Source organism: Plasmodium gonderi, assembly GCF_002157705.1.
Source record: "Plasmodium gonderi DNA, contig: Chr12, whole genome shotgun sequence".
NCBI lineage: Eukaryota > Apicomplexa > Aconoidasida > Haemosporida > Plasmodiidae > Plasmodium > Plasmodium gonderi.
The window spans coordinates 2,939,813-2,967,625 of record NW_021628937.1 but is presented as its reverse complement, the minus strand read 5'-3'; the positions used below and the strand labels follow the sequence as shown (position 1 = coordinate 2,967,625).

At 29.6% G+C, this 27,813-nt stretch overlaps 4 protein-coding genes across 4 annotated transcripts; 2 read left to right on the top strand and 2 right to left on the bottom strand.

The window, feature by feature from the left end:
- Positions 1–1,714: 1,714 nt before the first annotated feature.
- PGO_126220 (hypothetical protein, conserved) lies at positions 1,715–5,113 on the top strand (the record flags this gene model as incomplete). Its single annotated transcript, XM_028689412.1, has 1 exon — positions 1,715–5,113. One exon carries the CDS (start codon positions 1,715–1,717, stop codon positions 5,111–5,113), a length of 3,399 nt encoding a protein of 1,132 aa, XP_028545213.1.
- Positions 5,114–6,868: 1,755 nt separating this feature from the next.
- On the bottom strand, positions 6,869–8,080 carry PGO_126210 (pyruvate dehydrogenase E1 component subunit beta; the record flags this gene model as incomplete). The annotated part of the gene is made up of 1 exon (XM_028689411.1): positions 6,869–8,080. The coding sequence occupies one exon, from the start codon at positions 8,078–8,080 to the stop codon at positions 6,869–6,871; it is 1,212 nt and encodes a 403-aa protein (XP_028545212.1).
- Positions 8,081–12,952: 4,872 nt separating this feature from the next.
- On the top strand, positions 12,953–22,180 carry PGO_126200 (hypothetical protein, conserved; the record flags this gene model as incomplete). The annotated part of the gene is made up of 1 exon (XM_028689410.1): positions 12,953–22,180. The coding sequence occupies one exon, from the start codon at positions 12,953–12,955 to the stop codon at positions 22,178–22,180; it is 9,228 nt and encodes a 3,075-aa protein (XP_028545211.1).
- Positions 22,181–23,830: 1,650 nt separating this feature from the next.
- Positions 23,831–24,847, bottom strand: PGO_126190 (centrin-2; the record flags this gene model as incomplete). The annotated part of the gene is made up of 3 exons (XM_028689409.1): positions 23,831–24,058; positions 24,207–24,361; positions 24,724–24,847. The coding sequence occupies 3 exons, from the start codon at positions 24,845–24,847 to the stop codon at positions 23,831–23,833; spliced, it is 507 nt and encodes a 168-aa protein (XP_028545210.1).
- Between the last annotated feature and the right edge of the window lie 2,966 nt (positions 24,848–27,813).

Here is a 27,813-nt window from a genome sequence, read left to right as displayed (position 1 = left end):
CGAACATGAATCTAGATAATAGGGGAGGCGTAAAAAAGTAAGTAAAAAGTTGCGACGCAAGAGTATACATATGGTATTTATATAACGCTATATATAGGTACATCCATATATTTTAAGCATCTCACATGTTGGGCTAATACAATAGCGAACCTTTTGAGAAGAGCTACTTGTGAGTGTAAGAAAGTGCCAACAAAAAAAAAAAAATAAAATAAAATAAAGTGAAAATCGTGAAACCAATTCATAAGTAAAATAAAAATTTTACGTTCTTCCACATAAGATTGATGATCTCTCCCTGCTGTCGCCTTTTAAGCTAAAAAATTGTTGCGTGCTCAGGATATAAATGCATATGCGTTTAAATTCGTTCCGATGTTTTAATATATCATGGAGATTGTGTAATCTATATGCATGTATATATATATACAAGTGCAAGTTGTTCGCATGTGCGTGAATTTATCATATATACTTTGCGCATATGCATTATATCCCTGGTGTTTATATTAAATATATGATCTCTCTTTTATACCTCACCTTATCTCTCCCCTCACCCCAACCCGAAAAATTTTCTGCATATATATATATATATATATATGTGTTGTATGCATTTTTTCATCGCCTATTACTGGGTGGAGGGAATTATTAAGTTATATATGCATACTCCTCTGAATCTGTGCTCGGGAAATGAGGTTTTTAAATTTGTAAAAAAAGTGGCAAACCCTTCACGGATTTGTGATGCTTTGGTAAAATTGCAGTACATGCTATTTTTTTTTCACCTTCATGCGCTTTTTCGAGTTTTTACTTTTTCACTCTTCGCTTTTTATCGTTTTTTTCGTTTTTATCACTTTTATCAACTTTACGTTTTTTTTTTTTTTAATTCCATCAATTTTTACCTTTCTTGATCTCTTTCATTTGACATTGTTTTTTCATTTTTACGTTGATCCCACTTTTTTAGTTTTAATCTGGAACAACTTTTTTTTTTTTTTTTTTTTTTTTTTTTTTTTTTTTTTTTTTTTTTTTTTTTTTTTTTTTTTTTTTTTTTTTTTTTTTTTTTTTTTTTCCTTCACATTTTAAGCACGCAAATTTTTTTTGAAATTACATTGAGTATGTATATTTTTAACACATTCGTAAAATAATCTTTACTCATTTAATTCCATTTCAATTTATGTGAATTCAACAAGGGGGAGAATATAATTTTTTTTCTCCCATGTCTACATGAAAATTTATATCGCCTCTTGCTCGTTCCGTGGTACATATATATATATATATATATATATATATATACATACATGTATAGATATATATACGTGTATTTTTTTTTTTTTTCTGCTGCTTTACCGCTCGTTTGCAAGCAGGCAATTTTGTCACCTGTTTTAAATAGACACGCTTAAATATTCTCCACATATTATACAAAAAATGCTAAAAAAAAAAAAAATAAAAATAATAACATAAATTTGAAGTATAGCTATCAAAATACTGATGCAAATAATAAAAGAAAAACAGAATAAATAAAACTAAAGCATGAATACGGAACACTGAACCCTGATCGATGAACCCAGAATCTTCTCTCCCACATTTGCACCCATCTGATAAATCCACTAATAATATAAGACGAAAACGGGGGAAAGAATAAAATGAATACTATATTGCCACTCTACATGCTTACTTGTCTGTTTTTAACATATGTTCTATTTAATAATTTGTCATTTTTTATCCAATTATGCGATTTTTTCTCATTCCTTGTTACGAAAATAAACACATTCAAGTACTTCAGAATTTGCAATATATTTATGAATATGTAAATAATAAAAATTATGAGTCTCCCTCAGATTTGATTAATATACAGAATGAAGGAAAGAGAAAGAGGAGTATGTTTGTTCGCTATCCGAGCGAAATAGTTATTTATAATGATCCAATAAAAAACAAGGATGAGAATTATGTAAATGGGAAATCTAAAAATTATATTCATAATGATATGATAGAAAAACTTACTAGGCAATTAAAAAAAAATTATAATACAGTAACATTAAAATATTTTGAATATATGAATCACATGTTCAATTTTAATTATGAATCAAGTATTTATGACAATGTGTACACAATCGGTTACGACAAAATTTGGAATTCTTCTGATACATCAAATGTTAATATCCCAGATTATTTCTTTAGTGCAAAACGAATGGTCATGTCTAAAGGAAAGTCGAATCTTGTAAAACTGAACAGAATACTCAACAGCAGTAACAGCAGTAGCTACACGTGGAACATTAAGAGTGAAGAAAGAGAATTTTCACCCCATATAGGTTTGATGGATATAAATAGTGTAAGCATCCCTAACAATTGTAAAAATTTCAGTTGCCCATGCCAAAGCAATAGACTCAAATTAATGCAGGAAACATACGAATATGATATTTATCCATTACTAAAAGGAATCCTAAAGAGGAATTTACACAGAAGAAACATTAATATTGCGAACAAATCCGAAATGTATTATACAGATTATGAAGAAAAAATTACTCCTTCAAATAGTATAGAATATGAATACACTGAGCAGATGCAGCTGTTTTTTCACTCCAAGAACAAGTGTAAGAACGATATGATGAATCATTCGAAAAATATTAAGCGAAAAAAGAAGAAACAAAGAAAAAGAGGGAAAGAAAAGAAAAATATTGAAATAATAGATAATTATATAACAGAAAAAAATTTCTACTCTAAAGAGTATGAGGGCAAAAATGACATTGTTTTTCATACAAAACAGAATTATGTATATTGCATAAAGAAAAAGGTGCTGAGTAACAATTTCACCTTTCTAAATGTTATGAAGAAATATATTCAATTTAAAATGCATTTTAATGAACTTATCCCAGTGGGAGGTCTCAATGAGAAGACATATTCTCTATGCATCTCAGAAAGGAGTTCAGAAAATTCTGAGAAGAAGAAAAAAAAAGCCCAATTCATCTCCTTTCTGGAACATTATTATAGCAACAAAAGTATTATTGAAAAGGATATATACAAAAAAATTGGTGACAAAACAAATAAGGAACAACTTCTTAACAAAAGGGATATGCTCATATTCGATTATTTAAAAAGAGAAACGACATATCTCACTATTTCCTACATAATGGATGGAGAAAAGACTTATATACGAAATATGACAGAATATTATGCACCTCTTAAGGTCCCATTGTATACATGTAGTTTTATGCATCCATCTGAGGAGATAGAAAGTAATGCCAAAATGTATGAAGAGTATGATGGATATATTTCACACCATTTGACAAGTTTAAATATAAAATCGGACATGTGTCACTATAACTATGGTAACAATTGCATAGACTATTTTAAAAACGCTTTTTTAAAAATATGTAAAATTGACATGGATAGTAGTGATGATACATTTAAGGGAAATAATTTATTGCATAAAAAAAACAAAGCAAGAAAAAAGTCCTTTATAAAAGAACATATGAAGGAGTGTATCCAAGAGATGCAAGATAAAATGTTACAAGGAAAAACGAATTATAATGGAAAAAAGAACAGAAAAAAAGGAGGTTGTTACAAAATGCCAAATGATCACCTCAGTGCAGCAGTCCACACAAGAATAAGGTTCATTAAAAAATATGCACATTTGAGAGATTTAAAAAGTTTTTACTGCTTTATACCACACATGCTTATCATGTTTAGAATATATAGGGAGTTATTCAGTAGTGAGAAGTTAAAGCATCAAGGGAATTATCAAGATAGAATGTCGTCTACTGTACGAAAAAGTTACTCTGTAAATGATGATGAAAAGGATGAGAAGATGGAAAAACTAAGAACAAATGGAAAATCTCATAATAAAACGAATGGACTATCAAGGCAAATCAATGGGAATAACTCCAACTTTATTATCAGCACGTATGCAGGCTCAGACAAGAGGTACCACTACTTCCTGATAAAAAATTACAATAATAAGAGTTACATTTTTGAGGTAACATCCGATTCGGAATTATACAAAAACCTTTTTATGAATAATACAAATCATAATTTAGATATAACAGAAACAGAAAAAATATTAATAAATAATATGAACAAAGAGATGAAAGGAGGAAATAACTTTTCAGTATATATGGAACATAGAACTCCACCAGAAGTGTATAATTATAATTGCAAAAAATTTAATACAATAAAATGGGCTTTAATGCTATTTTTCATACCTGCATGGTTATTAATAACTATAGTATATATTTTACATGTCCAGAATATATGGGGACAGATGTTGAACCCATTATACAGATTAATGTTATCCCCTTCCATTATTCGTCTGGCCTCATATGTAATGTTGTTACTATTTTGCATGTTACAATATCCCTATAATAATACTCCATATGTAGAATATACCATATTGGGTTATATGGCATTGAATACCATGTTCATTACGATATTTTATGGAAATTTGATTTTGATTAGTAAGGGGTTTATGATTACAAGAGGACAATTTAACAAAAGAGAAAATTTATCATTAACGCTAATGATCAGTAGTATATACATATTGACATCATTTAACCAGTTAAATATTATTAGTGATACACCTATATTGATATTTATTAATATGAGTTTATTACTTTTCCTTACTAGTAATATTATATCCATTTTGAACTTTTTAAAATTAAAACTATCTTTTGTTAGAAGTATAGGAATAATGGATACATGGGAAGAATCGATTAAAATCAAATTGAATATGTATAAATCTTATTTACTAATCATTATTGCTTTTTTCAGCTTTGAAATTTTGTTACACTTGTTAAAAACCGTGTTCAACTTTTTAACTGGTACTGTAACACTAATTGAATATGCCTTTGAATTAATTGTATGGTGTTGTGTTCTTTATATATTTAGATATAGGGGTAATATTTTGTACTTTTCATTATTGCATGACAACTTATCTTTGAATATAACACCACTATATATTGTCAAAACGAGTGATCAATTTTTGGATATGCTAGATGACAAACAGAGGCCTCATGACAGTTCTAATTTTCCTATTTTAATTTTAAATCCAACAGAAGACACTGATCAGAATTATTTATCATGCATGGCAGTGGGATGTCCTATAATTTCGCACTATGGAAAGAAGTATATTTAAGGGCAGGCTGAAAGTGGAATACTGAAGTGTATTATCAAATCAAGTTAAACATATGGATTTTGAAAAAGTGCACACCTCATGATATACCATGTGAAGGAGAAACCCAATCAAATGTAGCATAAGGATGATTGCTTCGGAGCCCCAGTGTAGACACATTCATGTAAGTTTGAAATGGTCAAAAAATAGAATAAGAAAAAGCACAATTTGCTTTTATCATTTCTGTGGCACAAATAATTATGCAAGCTAACGTTTTGTGAGGATGATAAAAAAACAAGAGGTTAAATGTTGAGAATTTTTTTTTTTTCGCATAACATGAAATGCACACTCCCCTCATTTCACGACAGAATAGTAGTGTTTAATGCCTTATAAAGAATTTATTACTTGAGGTATAATATGCTTTCTGGATGAAGATGTTGAGAAGTAGACTTCTATACATATTTACTTGTACAATTTGGATGCTCATGTGAGATTTCTTCCACCCCGGACAAATTTTCTGATGATATCCTAATTGATAATACACACACACCATGAAAAAAAAAAAAAAAAAAAAAAAAAAAAAAAATTAGTGTACAAGGGGACAGAGACAAATATTTGTAAAAATTGCATTTAAAACCGAAAATCATAAGCAGGAAAGCTATAATGTTTTTAACAGAAGGCCATGCACACATAGTTGTGTTATGTCCTTTTGAAGTTTTTTTCTTGTTGAATAGAAACACTATAATGAAATGCATAATGTTTTGAACTGCTGTTCAGGGTTTTCAGGGGTTATATATTTTTTCCCCCATGAACCGTGAAAAATCTTATGCCATAACATTTGTATTGACTAGTCTATTTTCGATACCTTTTTAGTATATTGCTCGCAGTGAAGTAAAAAAAAAAAAAAAACATCATATCGTAATTTTACTTGACACAACAAATGTTCAGCAGTGCTTTTCTCCCCGTTTGTCCCTTTTGTACTTATTGTCTCTTTTGCTACTTTTGTCTCTTTTATTTCTTTTCTTTTTTTTCTTAGTTTCCTTTTTTCTTTTTTCTTTTTTTTTTTTTTTTTTTTTTTTAACGTGTAGCACATGTATTTATGTGACTTCTCCTCTGGTCATATGTACATAAATATATTTGTCATTTTACCATTGTCCAATTTTGCAACTTTTTTTTTTTGTTTTTTTTTTTTTTTTTTTTCAATCGAACAGGTTTACTTCGCTTCCCTAGTTTTGTGGGATGGATAAGCGCTGTACTATTTTGATTATTAAAACAAGGTTGCTTATGTGCTAACTATTAGAATAAATAAGAGACAAAGGTATATTTATGTATCCTGGATGATGCATAAACATGGATTATGTAGACACGTACATACACACATGCTCATATATTTTTTTTACTTTACTTTTTGTTTTTTTTTCTATAATTTGTTATAAATCTTGTATAACTATACAGAGCACGTCTTCCGTTTAACTAATCATGTTCATTTCTATCCCCCTTTAAGGATGACTTAAAAAAATAAAATAAAATAAAATATGAATTGTTTATTTTTTGAAGGATTTACTTCTTTTTTAAAAGGAAGTAACTCTTATCCATTTGTTAGTAGATCTCGGGGTTCACACTTATATAGCACGTTATAACAGTACCACGTTTCGCATATCCCCTCTTTCTATATCCTATTTATCTAAGGGGATATTAAAATATAATAGCACATATTGCAAATATTGCATGCATTTCAAATGTTGCACATTTTGCACGTGTTGCCAGCTTCGCATAGTACTAGGTGTGTAAATAAGTAGACATATAAACAACATCCTCCTTCTTAACAATACACGCCTCTTCAAATTTACTGGAATATGCTATGGGTACATCTTTGGTACATAAACGAACAGGCTGCCTCTTCAAGTAAGGAGAAAAGTTTTCAATAACCTGCGTGTATAACTCAGCAGCAATTCCTCCAAACCCAGCTGATTCATCAAGAATTAAGCATTTTTTTGTTTTCTTTAAAGAATTTCCAATAGTTTCTAAATCAAATGGCTTCAATGATATGAGATCAATTATTTCAACATGGATATTTATACTCTCAAGCTCTTCAGCAGCTTCTATAGCTATATGCCTAGTAATACCATAGCATAAAATTGTTAAATCATTCCCTTTTCTTACTACTTCTGCTTTATCAATCGGTAATGTATATGGTAAAAGTGGTATTTCTTCTTCTACATTATACAATAAAACATGTTCTAAAAATAAAATTGGATTATTATCTCGGATTGCTGATTTTAGTAACCCCCTAGCATTAAATGGAGTGGAACAAGAAACGATTTTAATTCCTGGGATACTCATTAAATATGATTCTATTCTTTGCGAATGTTCTGGGCCCAGTTGTTTTCCTACTCCTCCTGGTCCTCTAATTACAATAGGTATATTGAATTGTCCATCGCACATATATCTTAACATACATGCATTATTGGAAATCTGATTAAACGCTAAAATTAGAAAAGATAAATTCATTCCTTCAATAATTGGTCTTAACCCATTTATTGATGAACCTATACCTAATCCCATAAAAGAATTTTCACATATTGGTGTATCTAATACTCTAGCAAATCCAAAAAAATGTGCCAAATTTTTTGTTACCTTATATGATCCACCATATAACCCTACATCTTCTCCAAGTACATATACACTTTTATCTCTTTTCATTTCTTCATAAGTTGCCATATGTAATGCTTCACTTATATTTCTTTTTACTTTTACATTTTTTAGTTCCTTTTTATAATTTTGTTCACTTAATGTAACTGTTTCTACATCCTTACCTACTAGTATTGTTCTATTCTCATTCATAAAAAGTTTGCTATCATTTCTTTTTCCTACACTCTGATTGCTTTTTCTTCCGATGAAGTTAAGAAGTTTTACAGATTCTTTCCTGCTTTTCCCTGACCAGGGAAGACAGATACTTAACAAGAGCAAAATTATAACCTTCTTTTTCATTCTCACTCCACCTCCCATAGTTATCTCGTATGTATATGAACGTGGACTATTATATATGCTACTAGTAAACTTCTCTTCAAGATGAACATTTACACAACTTCAAAATAGCTCTCTTGCTTATCCATGAATCTTTACATCAATTCCCTGTCCTGTTATTGATCAGGCCAAGTGCCAAAAACCTTTTCAAATAAGATGTAAAAAAAAAAGTACGTAATAATGTAATTCAATATGAGCTTTGAAAAAAAAAAAAAAAAAAAAAAAAAAACTAAATATAGATCTACAACAATTGAAGGAATGAAATAGTGTGAAACCTTTCGCATTTACCAAAAGAACAAATTCAAAATAGCCCTTTTCATAAATTGTAAGTTATTACAAAATGATGCGCAGAAAAAAAAAAGAAAAAAAGAACAGAATGGAAATACGGTGAAAATAGAATAAAAATAGAGCAAAAATAGAGCAAAAATAGAGCAAAAATAGAGCAAAAATAGAGCAAAAATAGAGCGAAAATAGAGCAAAAATAGAGCGAAAATAGAGCGAAAATAGAACGAAAATAGAGCAAAAATAGAGAAAAATAAAATGTCCGCGAAAAATCATTTTATGATATACATGCTTGTCCTTGAACAAGTCTTCATTTTTCAAATGTGCGTTTTCAAGTATTTCTATAATGACAAAAGGTAACACATAATGGAACCTTATAACCCTATTTAGGTAAGTTGACACTAACATGATAACGGTTTTTGTTTTGTTTGTATCATTTTATCATTTCTAAACTATGCTGTGTGGTTAAGAGGTACACACAATTATAGTTATTTTCAAAAGATACACCAAAAAAATAAAAGAAAAGGAGAAAAAAAAAAAAAAAAAACTTGTACCTTTTTTTCTTTTTCTTTCCTTTTTTGTTTTACCCGTTAACTCCATATAAATGTTGCAAAAATTATATTATGCATATTTTACGAAAAAGAATATATTCCTATTATCGCCATTGTGAAGGAGTTGCACCTTATATTTACACCAACACTTTTTTGATACATGTGAGGGGTACAGGTAATTTGCTTGTTTGATTTTCCACAACCTGTATAGATGAGAGAAAGGAGACAAATCTTAGGGGTGTGTCAATATGTGAAATCCTCAGTTCAGTGCGTACATATATTTATTGAACAATTATTTTGAGGTTCCATTTTATGAAGAATTTTCCTACAGAAATGTGGGATTAATGTTAGGCGGAATAAAGGAAAAAAAAAAAAAAAAACCTATGTTTGTCTCATTTCCACTTTTGAATAATTATTTGAAGAAAGACTTTAAAACGTAGGTCAAATATGCTCACAGTTATTCTAAATTTTCCTACATAAATTATTGTTTACTCGTGGGTTGTAATGAGAAAAACGCCATTTAAGAGTATACTATGAATTCGTCAGAAAAAGAATAAAATTATTATGCAAATATGATTGATTTTATTTTTGCTATTGCCTTTTTTTTTTTTTTTTTTTTTTTTCTTTAACTTGGTACATGATGAAAACATGTAAGATGGTTGCATTTTCACACTACCATATCTATATGTCATTTAATTGTACCTTAGTGAACACTCCTTTTTATTTTTTTTTCATAAAATGGTAGGAAAAAAATAGATGACATAAAAAGAAAATAGAAAACCTTCTTATTAAAAAAAAAAAAAAAAAAAAAAAAAGGCTAATAATAATACGATGGTAGACACGAGCACATAAATGGATGCATGACAATATTTGCACATATATTATTCCACAATTTGTCCTTGTTATCACCTAATTTCAGACAACATACATTTTAACATTTATAGAATGTTGAATAATGAATGTTGCATATTTCTATTTATGAAGAAGAGAACATTCAGTGTGTTCTCAGTGAGTTTTTTTTTTTTTTCCTTAAAAAAAGATAGCTAATTTGAAGTGTTAAGTGGTAAACCCAGGAAAAAAAAAAAAAAACCACCAAGGAACCAACGAGCCATCGAATCAACAAGCAGACAAATCAACAAATGAGAGATAATTTTTTTAGAGAACTTTCTTTCTTTAATTCGTTTTGACCTGGTGGTTTGTCAACATATGCTTTAAATTGAGCACTTGCCATTGTACGTTTATGTGAAGGGTTTGACTATTTAATTTCTTCTTTTATGAAACGAACACAAGGTAAACCACAACTTCCTATTGGAGATGGGTTATACATTTTGCAATGTGTTTTTCTTAAATGAACAAATTCTATAGCAAAAAAAAAAAAAAAAAAAATATCTACATGTTGGGATAAAATCATCCATGTCATTTCCCTACATATCTGCAAAACGTTCTTGTTCTTAAGCTTTTTTTTTTTTTTTTTTTTTTTTTTTTCTTTTTGCACGTTATTTTATTTTATTTTTTCCCTTCTACTTTGGTTGCCTGTATTTTCAAAGGAACATTATTTTCTAGCAATTGCACATTAATCCATATGTGCACACAGACACGCATAATAATAATTAATGAAGCAACTCTCATTTTTACACATTCCATCAGGAGTTAACATTTTTACGTGCATTTGTTTTTTGTTTTTTTTCCCCTCGATAACGTTTTATTTCCATATGAGCATTTTGACCCTTAATATTATCAAAAAAAAAAAAAAAAAATTTCATTTGTTTCAAAAAGAACAAGTCCTTACAGTGTATATATATGTGCATATATATATGCATTGCATACATACGTACATTGCATACATATTACATATATACATACTACATATGTACATACTACATATGTACATAATTATACGCACATACTATTTTGCTTCCTTTTTTATGCCTAAATGCAACGCTTGATAGCACTTATTATATACCTTCGATCCATACCTTCATAAAGCAGAAAAAAAAGAGATTAAATTTCTTGCGCACACAAAAATACCTTTTTTTTATATATACTTTCCAATCATTTTTAAGTGTGCACATATATAACGGAAATTTGCAACATGACATAGGGGAAATAATGAAAGTGCGTTTAAGCCCCCAATTAACCTGTCAATAAACAATTTGGATCATTAGTTGGCAGCAAGAAAATATGTATACGTATGTATTACTTACATTTGTTCGTGTTTATATACATAAGTAGTAATAGATACATATATATATGAACACACGCATGTATGTGAATGCAAATTATATGAATACGCATAAGTGAATGCATATAAATACATGTACTTATACACAAATATAAATTCCCAAGGGACAGTATTTAAAACACACGAATTTTGCTTGCGCATGTTGTGTATATAAAATAATAATATCATACAAAAAGCAGCATGTTAAACATTTTTTTTTTTTTTTTTTTTTACGTGTAAATTTATTTTTTATTTTTTTCCGTATAATTATTTCGCAGTTTTGTAATTTTTCCTTTTTTTTCTTTTTTTTTCTTTTTTTTTCTTTTTTTTTCTTTTTTTCTGCATTGAAATAAATCACAAAACTTGTACAACATTAGAGTACGGCCATAAGCATAAGCTTCTGTTAAATATATATATATGTTTATGCATCCTAGTACACATGGTTTTTACGCCTGTATAAATATACATATGTATACATATATATATATATATATATATATATATATATATATATGTATATATAATATACTTATGCGCTCACTATTCGTATATATACACATGTATAATCTCACCGAGTGAAATGCTTACGTAACTTATTTTGAATATATGCATAAACCACTTTATATTTTTACATTTATGCACTTTAATGGTACTTGTTATGCCTACATTGTTTTATGTGCGCCATGACATAAGGGAAATCAAGTTTTTTTCGAATTAACTATTTCTCAGGCGAAGTTTTTTTCGAATTAAATATTTCTTAGGAGAAGCTTTTTTCGAATTAAATATTTCTTAGGAGAAGCTTTTTTCGAATTAAATATTTCTTAGGAGAAGCTTTTTTCGAATTAAATATTTCTCAGGAGTACCTTTTTTTGAATTAAACATTTCTCAGGAGTACCTTTTTTTGAATTAAACATTTCTCAGGAGTACCTTTTTTTGAATTAAACATTTCTCAGGAGTACGTTTTTTTGAATTAAACATTTCTCAGGGGAAACAATCTTCGAATTAAATATTTCTTAGACGAAGGAATTTTCGAATTAAGCATATTCCTCAACTGTTTTTATGCATCCAGAATGATAAAAAGATATGGAAAATATTAAAAAGAAAAAATAAATTTTGAACAAAGTTACATCCCATTTATTTGTTTATTTTTATTCTGACGAGCTTGTTCGACGCATGGACTCATGTACATAACGCATATATATATCATATGTATGTATATATATGTACATACACACATCTGGACGTTTGATACAGCGTGGGAACCAGTTCCCCATATTTGCTAAAAGGAGAACAGCACCAGTGATGAAGAGCGGCATGCGCTGAAAAAACAATCCACACATATATATACACATGATAATTTCGTTTTATCCTATCGAATGATGTTTTTTTTTTATAAATATACCAATTATGTAAAATTAACAAAGTAGGACAAAACGGGAAGGGAGCATCAAAAATATAACATTAATGTGGGCCACTTATAGAAAGAAAGCAGAAAATAAAATAATAAAAATATTTCAATTATTTCTTAGGCATTTTGTGTTATATATGTATGTACCTTATTTTATTTTATTTTTTTTTTATTTTTGCTCCCCATCCATCCACTTATAATTGTACGTAGCCATGTGTACATATGACATATCACAGTAAGAGAACTTCACTAAATTTTATGTATCAAGAAGAGGAGAAAAAATTATGCTCAAAGGGATATCTCAGAAGTGTGTTTTATTTTTATTCTTATTTTATTTATAATTCTCTATCACATAAGTAACCAGTACAAACGAGATGACATCACGCGGGAAAAAAAGAAAAAATTACGATGATAGATATGATAGATGTGATCGAAATGACAGATACGAGCGTGATGACAAAAACGAGAGGAATGGTAAGAGAAGCGAAAATACATACGACAAAGAAATAATATACGATCAAATATATTCCACGCCTAGGAAGAATAAACCAAGATGTATGGTTGTGTCAAATTATAAGGATAATTTGTTGAACTATTTTGAGAACATTTTGAATATCGAAAGTCATGCATTAAATTTTAAGAGCAAATGGTATATGCATTTTTATAGAATTTGTTTATATAATGAAAAGTTATACATTGCAGGGGATCATGGAAAACCTACAAATAATAATGCAAATGCAAATAAAAAAAATATAGATAAATTAATTGTTGAATATAATGTAGAGGAAATGTTGAGAAAAGTACAAAATTTAATGATTAGAAAATTAGATTGTGAAAATTTATATTATCGAAAAATTTTGGTAATTGTTTGTTTACTTTTTGACTTCTTCCATAATAAGAAACATGTGAATATAAAAACTTTGAGCCATTTGGAAGGAGAGGAGGAAGAAGAAGAAGAAGAAGACAAGTCAGCTGAAATGGCCAACGCTACAGAAAACGTACAAGGAGTAGAAAGGGTAGGAGAAGATAAGCAACGAAACGAAAGAAATAATACTAATGGAAAGAAAGCAACACATGTGAAGAAAGAATCTAAAAAAAGGTCTCGCACCACATCTGCAGCTGCATATTCTTCAGATTATGGAGATAATGAGTATAATGAAATGAACAAAGAAGAAATAGCCACAATCAGTCGTAGACACCACAACAAATACGAGGAAGAAAAAGATGCAGGTGGAGGAGGTGGAGTGAGAAGGAGGAGAAGAGAAGATTCCAAACATAAGAATTTACAAAATGTGAATCAAAGGAATTATTATATAATAGAATTTAAAAATATATTATTTAATGAAAAAAAAAAATTCAATAATATCGAAATATTTTATCATATCACGAATTTTATTATACATAAATATTGGTACTCATCAGAGTATGCCAGATATAATGTTTTCATATGGTTTTTAAATTATATGAATAATAAATTAGAAATAAAAAAATGCATTAATAATATAAATGAGCAGTTAGAAATGTTTATTAACTTGCATCCAAAAATTTTCAACATTTCTCACGCAAAGAAGAAGAGAAAGAAAAATACACATCATATGAGTGGCAGTAATAGTCACATTATTGGACTTGGGGGATGCATCGCTGCAGATAAGCACAATAACAATATTGCAAGTAACGTTGCAAGTAACATTGCAAGTAATTATACCCAGAATGATGAAAACAATGATGACGGGCATAATAATCATAGTCACTACTTTGAGAATGGTGTTTTAGATTACCCTAATCTTAAAAACAGGTGTAGACAAGTGGGTGGTGGATTCTCCGATATTACAAATTTAGAAAATAAGAACAAATTAACAAATATTGAAAATATGAATAAAATGAATAGTTTTAGTCACTTTGCAAACTCTGCAAACGCGAATAGCATAAGTAATATTGGTACTACCACACCAGGGAACAATTTCAATAACCCATTTAAAGGATTTGATCAAAGTAATAACATATTTAGTAGCAACAAGAATAATGAAAATAGTCTGTTTAGGAAAAGCACTAACAGTCTATCCAGTAACACTACTGCTCCAGCGTCTCTTTTTGGAGGGGGAGGGAGCTCCATTAATGGAACCTCTATTAATGGCTCTTCTATTAACAAGAGTTCGATTACGCATAGTTTAAGTAATAGTGATGCACAAAAAAATTCTGGTGCATTTACTACTAGTCTGAACACGCAAGGTGTTTCAAATGCTAGTGGGACCAACTCGAGTGCAAACAATGCGCTCACGGGAAATATATTCGGAATGAGCAGCTTCCTAAGCAACGGCAGCAGTGGTAACAACAATAGTGGTAACAACAGCAGTGGTAACAACAGCAGTGGTAACAACAGCAGCGGCAGCAACTTGATCACCCCAAATAATAACAACATTTCCATCAATTTGTTAAACAATTCATCGAATAAAACATCTAGCATTTTTGGTTCCCAAAATAGTACCACATCTAACACGTCAAGTATGAATTTATCTGGAAGCAGCAACAACCGAATTTTTGGTTTCGACAAAAGTACTCCAAGTACTAATCTCTTTGGAAATGCTGCTGTAATGAATCAAAATAAAAATGTTTTTTCCTTTGGCAGTAATAACCAAATAGGGAATACAGATAAAGACAAGTTTCAGTTAGGTTCTTCCACCACAAAGACATCTATCTCTTTCATTAATCAGAAGAATAAAGGAGAGTCGTCGTCCTTTTCTCCGTTGTCAGGTGGGAGTTGGAGTGCTAATGCTACGGGTATGAGAACATTTGGTGTGCTTAACAGCACAACTGGAGAAAGCAGTGGAAATTTGATGAACAATAACACTAATAATGTGTTATTAAAACCGAGTTCAGGTTTCCAAAATGGCTTAGGTCAACAAAAGGAAAGTCTTTTTGGTGGTTCTAAGACGAATGAAAACATTTTCAATAGTAGCAACTCGGTATCGGCATCAGGCCAAGCTAACATTTTTGGAACACAACTTAACAGCAGCACGAATCAGAGCCCATTTAGTAAATCATCAACTATTTTTCCCAGCAGTATTGGAGGTAATAGCGGTGTCAATAGCGGTGTCGGTATTGGAGGGAATGTTGATAGGAATCTGAGCAGGAATCTTGGACTAAATAATGTAAATCTCGGGAGTAACAGCACGAGCAGCAATAGTGGAGGCATAACCTTTGGATCCAGTTTGTCAAATAGTGCAAGTTTGAAAATTGGGAGTAACATGTCTCAAATGAATTCAAATATGTCACCATTTCAGTCGATAAACACAACACAGAATACAAACAATTTAGCGAATTTTTTTAATAGTGAAAATGGTTCTAAGGAATTATTTAAAGACTTAAAATTATCCAATGACACGGGTCCTAAATTTACAGTTAATAAGAAACCATTATTTTCCAAAAGAGTAAAGAACAGTACACTACTAACAACTAATAACACGCTAAATCAAGAAAATAATATATTTAGCTCAACATATATGAACAAAGATAGTTTATTAAACAGCCAAGATAAACCGCTCAAGGTTATATTTGGACAAAACAAAATTAACGGGAATATGGATGGTTCTAACACATCTGGCACTAATAATACGTCAAATGTGAGCAGTGGTAATTTGTTTAATACTGCAAATTCTAACAGTAACAATAATATTTTTGGCATCGGGTCTCGAACAACAACAACTGGTATAGACACAGGAGGGGTTATGGAAAACGTATCTGATAGTAATAAAAACAAAATAAACAATATGTTTAATCAAGAGAACAATCAAATGACAAATAAAGTTATATTCAATGCAGCAGCATCAAATAGAATTGAACAGAAAAATAATTCGATAACTTTTGGAAACCTGAGTAATAATAATTTGTTTGGAAATAGTATGGTTAATCCGTTTCACAGTAGCACAAATAATATTTTTGTACATAATCAGACATGTGTAAATTCAAACAGTAATAACAACACCTTTGGAAATAATCCTTTTTTTAGTTCAACTGATGATAATAAAAATGATACAAATAACAACAATTCGAATTTATGTATCCCTGTAAAAAAATTAACTTTAGAAGAGAGAAAAAGAAAAACAGCGAAAAACAATATGTTATCACTATTTTCAAATAATAAAATGAATGCTCCAGATATGAATAATTCAACCGAGTTATTCTCATCAACAACATCTATGTCGAATAATAACCTGTTCAGTAATAAAAATGACAGCAAGGTTAATACATTTAATTTTAACAACTCCTCAACGGGTAGTGATAATAAGCCAATAACTACTACCACTTCCACGTCTACCTCCTCTGTCTTATCGGGTGTTAACACGAATTCCCTTTTTTCTTTGAACAAAGATAGTAATAGCAATATTGGAACTAACACAAATCAGGTTAATTGGGGTGACACAAAAGGATCCATATCTGAATCCTCTGGGAATTTATTAAAAAGTCTGGAAAACAAAGCGGATGTTGATTCTACATCGAACGTTGCAACAGTTGTCACTGCAGAGAATGTGAGTAGGGACGATAATAAGGATAGCCCATCATTGAAGACGTTGACAGGTAGTAACAACAATGGCAAGACCATCGTGGAGACAGATTTGAAGACAGATTTGAAGACAGATTTGAAATTAGATTTGAAGACAGATTTGAAATCAGATTTGAAATCAGATTTGAAGACAGATTTGAAGACAGATTTGAAGACAGATTTGAAGACAGATTTGTTTGTCCTGAGTACAAATATGAATGAGGAAAAAAACAAAAGCACGGCAGTTGAAGAGAAGCAAAAAGAAACAAACACTTTTGGAATCCAAAATGTTAAAAACGAAGAAAAGAATGATCTAAAAAATGAAGAGAAAAATTATATAACAGAGAAAGATAAGGGAAATAACAAAATAGATACAGAAAATGTAAAAGATACATTTAAAGGATTTGGAAATTTAATTTTTAGCAAGACTTCTTTAACGAATAAAGAAACAAAGGGGGAGAAAGAGGAGGACACTGCTGATTCATCATTATTCCACTTTGGTAATAAAAAAGTGGATGAAAAAAAGAGTTCTATTTTTTCCTTTCATTCTCAAGAGAATAAAGAAGATAGAAGTTCTACCCCTCTTTTTGGTTTTCCTAGCAAAACTTCTTCCTTTAACGAATTGCACAGCAAAGAAGAAAAAAGCAAAACCTCCATTTTTTCTATTAATGAAAATAATAAACAAAACGAAAATGGTCTCGCACAATCTGAGAGTTCCAATATGTTTATGTTGAACCCCACAAACTTTGGCTCCAAGAGTAACTTTATTGATGGAAGTGGTGGCACAAATTCACGTCCGAATAATTTTCTTTCCAATAATCTGTTTTCTGATAATCCACTTTCGAATAATAGTCCTAACAACAACAACAACAACCAATTCAGCATTGGAAACTTGAACGAACCCAAACTAAGTGAACACATAAATTATGATGATGTAAAAAATAGAAAGAGAAGGAGGAACATCGATATGGATGAAAAGGATGAATTATTTGGAGCTAGCACTTTGAAGGAGAGGAGTTTTATGGGAGAAAATGATCAATGGATTGGAACCTCTAAGAATTGTCAAAGTAGTATGCATAAATTGAATGTGCTAGGTGAACACAATGTGCACCATATTGATGAGTGTAAAAATGATGATCGTATTGGTGATGAGAGTCTATTTTTTAAAAAAAGTAAAGTAGGGAATGCATTAAATGATACAAAAAATATTTTGAACACATTAAAATTTGATAATATCCCAAGTAAGGATGTTTTAAGTGCATCTTTAAATGAAAAAAATATAAATTCAAGTGGTAATAATTTAATAGAAAAGGATGTATTAAATGGGAAAAATGTATCCTTGTGGAATAATGAAGAAACTAGTAGTCCATTTAAAAATAACATTTTTAATTTTGGGACTAGTTCATTGAACGATAAAAATAATACTAGTTCCATGCAAATGGTGTCAAATGAAGTAAATAAAAATTCAAACTTTATTAACAACAATAATAATGACACAAATTTTTATCATAACAATATTTCAAACAATCAGGTATCGATAGAAATGAATAACACAACTGATGAGAAAAATAATGACACAATGAAAGAATCACAGTCACAATACCTAGTTTCTATGAAGCATAAGGAAAACATGTTTTGTAATAATCAAATCAATAGGATGGTGAGAGAAAGAGAAGATGAACTATCTAATTATGAAAAATTAAGATTGAATAATTATCTAATGCATGAAGTGCAAGATGATGCAAACAGTAGTCATATTTTGACAAATGAATTAAAAGAAATGAAAGGTATAAAAAAAGAAAACATCATAGTGACAGATAAAAAAAGTATGGATAGAATTGTAGAGTATAATAAAAAAATATCTTTTGATGATATAGAAGTAGATTTAGATAAAGATATTATCGATTTAAATGATCTTAGAAAGAATTTATTTTTATGTGTTTTAAATTTTCATTTAAATTATTGGGCAGAAAAGGTTATTTTATTTTATCCGCATAATGAAAAAATTAATAAATATTGTAACAAAATTATGAGAATTAAAAATGAATTTGATGAAACATACAATTTTAATTTATTTGAAGAAATACATTTATTATCCAGAAAATTATTAAAAAAGCTAGATAGAAATTGTTGTATATACGAAAGTGTTTTATTTCTATCAGCTGAAAATTTATATGTTTTAAAAAATGCTAAATTATCTCTCTTCGAAGCTTTTAATATCTATCATTTTTGGTATCAAAAAAATACCCTAGATGTAAAAAAAAACTTTCAAAATTTTATGTACACAAATAAAATATACCCTTCCTATTTGAACTATTATATGAATTTATACAAAAATTACAAGTCATTTAATTATAAATGTTCTGAAATCAATGGAGAAACGCAGTATAAAATTAAAACTACGAATAACACTACAAAGATGAAAATGAAGCAAAAAAATAAGACCCCTCTATACATGAGAGAAGCAGAGACAAAGGGAGATTACGGGGCCACTCATAGTTCCATTCATAATGAAAATAAATCACCTCAGAAGGAGGAAGAAAATCACAATTCAGCAGAAAGTTATAAGCATCAACAACGGATAGACTCATCGCAGGAGTCTGATAATTGTTTGTTTAATAAGGATAAAGCAAAAGAAGGACAGAAAGCAGAATACTGTGATGATAGCAACAGAGAAAAGAATGGATATCAAGAGAGGCAAGTAGACCATGAAAGCACGTGTCGAAGTGGTAGCCGTGACGGGAATAACAGTACTGAAGACAGCAATGAGAATAGCGATCAATATAGTGACGAGGATAGTGATGAGGATAGTGATGAGGATAGCGATGAGGATAGTGGTCAAGATAGCGACGAGGATAGTGGTCAAGATAGCGACAAGGATAGTGGCCAAGATAGCGACAAGGATAGTGGCCAAGATAGCGACAAGGATAATGGCCAAGATATCGACAAGGATAGTGACAGAAATGGTGATAACTGTAGTGACAATAACAATAACAATAATAGGTTAAGCAAAAATAGAAATCGTAGAAAACATCGCAAGGGATGTCGGAGTAAACGTGGGCTGAGAAGACACTCGGAGGGGAAAGGAAAGACAAAGAAGAAAAAGAGTAACTACAAAGAGAACAGCCTGATTGATATTCTGAACTCGAACAGCAGTGATGTATCTGACGTTATGGACAACAGTTTCAAAGAAGAACCATTTAACGCACACATAAAGGAAAAATATATTTATCTATCAAAAGGAAAGAAAAGAAAAAACAAATTGTTACTTCCATCACATATAAGAATAAAAAAACTGAGTGCATGTGAATGTATATTACTTGAATTGATTTTAAAAAACGATATACTGAATGTTTTGAAGAAGTATAAAATTTTTAAAACAGAAAAGTATGAATATTTGTATGTAAATCTAATAGCAATGTTAAAGCATTACAATTATTTTTCAGTAGATAAAGAAAATGAAACAAGAAAGAGCAACACTTGTAATAATGTAAGTATAAATCCTTCGAACTTAAGTGATGGTCGTCGCCCAGGTTCTTCAATGGGAATTGAAAATGGCACAAAATCTATGATAGATGGATCAAACAAAATAAATAATGAACTAAGAAAATTAAGCAACCATTTGAATAGCAATTGTGGTGGAAACGCAAAGAATGATAAAATTAATATTTTAAAGAAAATATGCGATAAAAATTTGTTATATTATATAAATATGCAATTAAAAAACATTTCGCATTTAATAAATTTTAATGAAATAGAAATAGCATTTGTATATTTAAATCATATAAAAAATAATTTATTTGTCATGTTTCAAATGCCTATTTTATTGTATAACACTCTGTTTGACAGAATTATAAACTCATATAATGATTATATTATTCTTGAAAATTTTTTTAACAATTCATGTCTTTATAACGATTTCAGATATGAATACATTTTCAAAACAAAAGTTGCATATATGCTTATGAAGAAATTTTATTTTACAGACGATATAGAAAATTGCATTAAATTTGCTTTATATTTTGAAAATTGTAGAACAAAAGCACCAAGAAATAATATATACAATGATTATATATTTCATAAAAACTTAATAAATGCGTACATTAATGTACATGAAGATATTGTTCCTGAAGAATGGATACAAGCACAGAATTCTATTAATAGCGAGTTAAGTGATCTTAACGATTCAGAATATTTGGATTACTACTCCTTTTTCTTTAAAGACATATCCAAATACATCAAGTTCCACATTATGCAGAAAATTATAACTGGCAATATATTCAGTTTACTCAAGCAGGATTATAGTAATTCAGAAGAGAAGAAACGTTTCAATGGAAATGAAACCAGTTTAAGTAATACAGCCATGGTTGCTAATACTGAAGATAACAGGAACACTGATGAGAGTAAGAGTGGTGAAGATAGATTCGCATGCTATTTCGTGTACATGGTGAATAAGTCCATACTCGATGACTTGGCCAATATTTACTCCTCAAAGGGAGAATATTTTTACAAGAGAATTTCATCTACTCTTATTAATAACTCATTTATAAAAGATTACGATAAGATATACAATAAACACTTCCACATGTATGTACAGGTGGCAAACATAAACAACTTTATGAAAACAAATTTTTTTGAATATATAAATTTTTTTAAAAAAAAGGAATTGTATCATATTGATAAAGCAAAAAATGAAGATGAAATTATGGAAAATTTAGTAAATGTTATAAAAATAAATGGGAAAAAAATTATAGTAGTAATCAACATGCTAGTTGAAATAATTACAAAAATTGAAAAAAATATAATAAAAAATGTTAATAGTTTTATAACCATAAATCTAAGAAATTTAATCATAGACACATTTTATTTATTTAAGTACATTTTTAACAATAAAGAATTTTCTCTAAATCTTGTTGAAGACTTATACAGGAATGTCGTCATTTTTAATGATATAATTAATTCCACCATTTCAGACGATGTGCATTACTATCCCAAGGAGCAAATAAAAGAATTGTACACATTTATAAGACATAAATTTACCAATCAAAATTTAATCACTTGAGTTTTTTCCCCCATTGTCGTGTGCATATGAATATATCAATTTGACTTACCTTCGAGATACCTCATACTTCTATGCCCTCCTATTTGTGCTTTCCACGAATTCGGATGTTCAGCCCGCATGTTCAGCCCGCATGTTCAGCCCGCATGTTCAGCCCGCATGTTCAGCCCGCATGTTCAGCCCGCATGTTCAGCCCGAATGTTCAACCCGAATGTTCAACCCGAATGTTCAACCCGAATGTTCAACCCGAATGTTCAGCATACATGTGTCGAATGCACTTACGTACAAACACAAGCACAGATTTTTTTTTTTTTTTTTTTTTTTTTTTCACATTTAACCGCGAACGGTTATGTAAATAATGCGTGCTTTGTATACTTTTCTCTGTTTGGGGCAGAAAAAACACGTCTTCCATTTTTGTATTTAACCAAAGGAGGAGGGGGAGGGACTGTTACCACCTTATTGTATACCATTTTACCATTTAATTATTTTATATTTTTACTCTTTTTCCTCCCCCTCTTTTTCATTTTTTATGTTAACATTTTATCAATTTTTCGTGTGTAAAACGCCTTTTTTTTTTTTTTTTTTTTTTTTCTGAATTGTCAAATGTTTATTAAAAAAAAAAAAAAAAAAATGCAGAAAAAGTCATTATACTTGTGTTTATATATATATACACTCCCATACATGCATAGCAGTGTTGGAATAATGCATTCATTGTTTGAACATATGACATGTTCACATATATACAACACGCATAGGCATCATAAAGAATACCATTTGTAAAACTTTATAAATTTTGGGCATCGGGGGATGCGCCACACCAAAAAAAATAAGAAAAAAAAAAAAAAAACACACACACACACAGCGGGAAATTTCGTCCAAAGTGTACATATTTTGATATATAATTTTTATATACTCATATGGACTGATACAAATTTGGAAATTACAGTGAAAAATCATCTATATTGGTATTTTTTTCTGTATCACACGTATATACATATATATATATATATATATATATATATATATATATATATGTATGCGTGTCCCATAAGTGTACACATGTTCATAGGAACATACAAAAAAAGCATAAACAGACATTTATGCAATTACATATAAATGTGGAAAAACTACAACCTGTTTGGATATCTCGTCGCATAACTAATCAATGTATTTAGTTAAATATGTAAAAGGTTGAGAAAAAAAAAAAAAAAAAAAAAAAAAAATCACAATGCATTATCATCCTATGCATCAATTGTTTTTTTTTTTTTTTTTTCTTTTTTTACATCACCATACACTATTTTGCGACAATATAAGTATATGCTTGCAAAACTTAGTTAAGTGTATATACTATTCAGGTAGGAATAGACATACACCGTACGGATGTACCACTGAGCTGTATGCATTATGATCTTGTAATCTTACATGCCACAATCTTGTGTCTCAAGCATCTCAAATTCTATTTTTTGTATATACAATTTGTGGAACAAAATGGGAAAGCCTAAACGTTCAGGTTCTAAATGCCCATGTGGACCCATTTTATGTACTCATTTTGTATATCCATTTCAAGTGTCTTTTGATAACCCACTTTTTGGGGCACTTCTTTCCCCCCCCCCACCCCCATCCCATGACATGGAAATACACGTTAAGAGCTTATTACAAAAAACTTTTTTTTGTCATTATAGTATAAAAATCTTCGAATGAAATTTCACCCTCACCTTTTGAATCAGCACGATCAATCATATCCCTCAATTCCTCATCCGTTAATGTCTCTCCTAATTCCTTTGCAACTCTTTTTAAATTCTTCAATGATATTGTTCCTGTTTTATCATCATCGAAAAGATTAAAAATTCGTTGAATACCTTCCCGTGTGTCTTTGTTTCCCTATTACGATAAAAAGTAGAGAGAAAAAAAAAAAAAAAAAATTTTTGCATATGTCTCGCAGGTATAAACGGAGGTTTTTGTGCAAAATTACACGTGTGCATTTTGCATAGTAGTTTTGTTCAATCCTTGGATACATGTATTGTGTTACCAATTTGGATGTTATGACTTCCATGAACTCTTCAAAATCAATCGACGAATAACCGTCTTTTTCCAAATCAGCTATCATTCTAAATATCATTGGATTTTTAACGTCTAGCCCAAGGCTTTGCATTGCACACTTTATTTCCTTTGGGTCAATTGTGCCTACGGTGGGGAATAAGAAGAGGGTGAGGAAAATAAAATAATAAAAAAAAATTAAAGAAACTGCATACATATGCCTAAGCTGCATTCCTATGCCAAAAAGATGTTATAGTCCAGGCAAAAAAAAAAAAAAAAAAAAGCTAAACAACTAGTGAACAACTGAATAGCTGAACTATTGAACAACTGAACATCTGAACTATTGAACAACTGAACAGCTGAACTATTGAACAACTGAACAGCTGAACTATTGAACAACTGAACAGCTGAACTATTGAACAACTGAACAGCTGAACTATTGAACAACTGAACAGCTGAACAAATTTGTATGAATTGTTCATGATCCATATACTGTTCTTTTCTTATACCTGTTCCATCGGTATCCAACAAATTAAATGCTTCTCTTATTTCCTCAATTTCATCTTCAGTGAAACCTGGTCTTTCTGTGAAACTTTTTTCATACCTTCTTCTAATTGACGTATTTTCTGTCATTACTTTTAAATGTGTTGAATGATGCTAAAGTCAGGTATTTCGAATATTTTTTTTTTCTTACTTTTTTGCTCTCTTTATATTTCAATTTTGAGATATTCGTCTCTCAGGTTTCGAAATAGTTCCCCTACTAATGATGGATGATGAAAAAGTGTTGAGAAAATGTAATATCGTAGCCTAACGAATATTAGCTTGTTTTTTAGTAGTGTTTATAAGTACATGCACGTGCAGACTCCACTCACATTCATTTTTATTTTTTATTTTTCAATTTTTATTTTATTTTATTTTATTTTATTTTTTTTTTTTTTTTCTATCTCTCTCTTTTTTTTTTTTCCATTACCTTTATGAATAAATATTCAAAGTAAAAAGTGAAATCTCTATCGAGTTGATCAACGTTTGTTTTTACCTACGTGATTGGGAGAAGTGTATATTTGCACTCTAAGTTTCCTCCCCAATGCGTAAATTTACATGTGTAAATTTTTTACTTAAACATATGAGTGTAGTAAGTACGCGTGCGAAGTCAATGCAGCATGTACCTCGCAATATGCAGTATGTGCCAATTAATGTGACATTAAGTTTGTCATTCAGTTTGTCAATTAATGTGTAATTAAAGTGACAATGGATGTGACATTAAGTTTGTCATTCAGTTTGTCAATTAATGTGTAATTAAAGTGACAATGGATGTGTAATTAACGTGACAATGGATGTGTAATTAACGTGACAATGGATGTGTAATTAATGCGCTAATGGATGTATAATTAACGTGTCAATAAACGTGTGGTACTTTTACCTTTCCACCTAACTTTTTTTTTTCTTCTTCTTTAAATAATTATAAAAGTCAGGCCTATTGTGTCATTTTCATTCACTCCCCATGGCGTGTTTTATTTTCCGCAAGTGTGTTTAAATGGACATCGAGTAATTTTTTTTTTTTTTTTTTTTTGCGACTTCATATGAATGAATAGGCAATTTATTTTCATTATATGCATATATATATATATTTACATACCTATGCGTGTGTTTATATTTTATACATATTATATACTGTGCTAGGAACATTTAAGAGCGTAAAATATTTAAAATGCAAATGTTTTGTGTGCGTACACAAGTGAAATATACTAATCTTGGAAAGTGTTTTCTCCCATTTCAATTTACTCATCAAGGATTTTGCGTACCAACAGAAATATATATTATGGACAGCATAAAATTTAATTTTTTTGTTTATATTTTTTAATACTGTAGGTATAGGAACTTTTCCACTATACTACACTGCGTGTATAATATTATATTTTTATGCATTTTGAGTATTCGTTTGTTTGCATTTTTTTTCCATTGATTCGCTTCTGTCTACGCTTGCTTACATATGTTTACACTTTCATACACTTCTTTAAGGCATGAAACACTTGGTCATTTTAATGTAACACAAAATAAAAAAAAAAAAGGAGTAGAAAAATTTCCATTTTAACATGTTCATTCATCATGCAACATATTTTTTCACGTTACCGATTGAAGGAGCTTTTTATTCGCAAAATACATTAAATGTCTTTTATGGAAATGTAAAAGTATGAATTCATCTTTCTATTTAAAAAATTTAACCCGTTAAAAATTCATTTTGTGTATTAAGTATATTTATAATCAAAGATTTTTCTACCATTTGGGTAAAGGAATGCCCTTTTACGAGAATTATAAAATTGTTCACATTTTTTCCATTTATGAAAATAGAGAAAGTAAATATGAGCAACAAGAATTATACAACATTGTCCCTATGTTTTTTAACACATAACATCAGTTGTCTAATGAATAATTTCCAACATTTTTATATTTAACAAAAGAAATAAACCATATAGGCTCATTTATAACGTATTATGAGAATAATTTCTCTTTATTTTCAATTATGCGTATGTACAAGTACAGATCGATCGTCTACATGGTTGTGTATTATTTTACCCTATTTGTTAAAATATACAAATGCACGTTTTTAAATTACACACAATTATGTATTCATCTAAATGAATAACAAGCTCTTTATTATATGAAGTATGAATCTAAATCACCTTAAAATAAAAAGAAATTCACTATGGTTATTCTTACCAATTAGGGTTGTTCATGTTAGATCTCTATCTCATACTGTAGGTCTTTTATATATTTGTACTAATTTTTTTTTTTTTTTTAATTAAAATACTTGTTTTAACTGAAACATTGATCATATATTAATGCACGCACCTCACATAACAATATAATCCCTACCCACGTTATTATTTCAAATAAAAAAATATAATTGTCAATACATGAATTCCGGATAAGTGCCTTCTCTTACATCACCTGATTAGAGACATTATTTTTATCACGTTTCGCTATTCTTGTAGTTTGCAGTGGTTTTGCTTGTTTGAATTCCCACCCCCATCTACCTTTCATTCCCTTGTATACATTTTTCAAAACAAGCGAAATGTATATGTATCTATATTCACGTAGGAAACCTTGTGAAAAAAGAAAAAAAAAGAAAAAAAAGACAACAATTAAGTTTACATATATCATACAACTCTTTACACTATAAGTGCCATATAAACACATTGCCCAGTTATGTTTACATAATGCTTCATAAAACTGATGCATTGATTTTATTCCAACATATCTAACCATTACCATTATTATTTATTAATCTTTTTAAAAAAAAATTTGATAAAACCAGTTTATTTTGTCAATTTCATATGCGTAAATGTACGTGGGGAGGGAGGGAAGAGCGAAAAAGTATGTCAAAAAATAAATACCACAATGACGCCACTATGTACATGTATACAGGTATGAAAGAGTAACATACTTTTGTTCCATAAATTTTTACTAAATAAATTATTTTAAATACAAAAAATAACCATATGCAAATTCAGATTGGTTGTTTATGCAACACTACAAAGAGTAAAGCAACACAGTTTCGGTAAAAAGCCAAGTTGTATGCATACATGTGAAGACTTCTT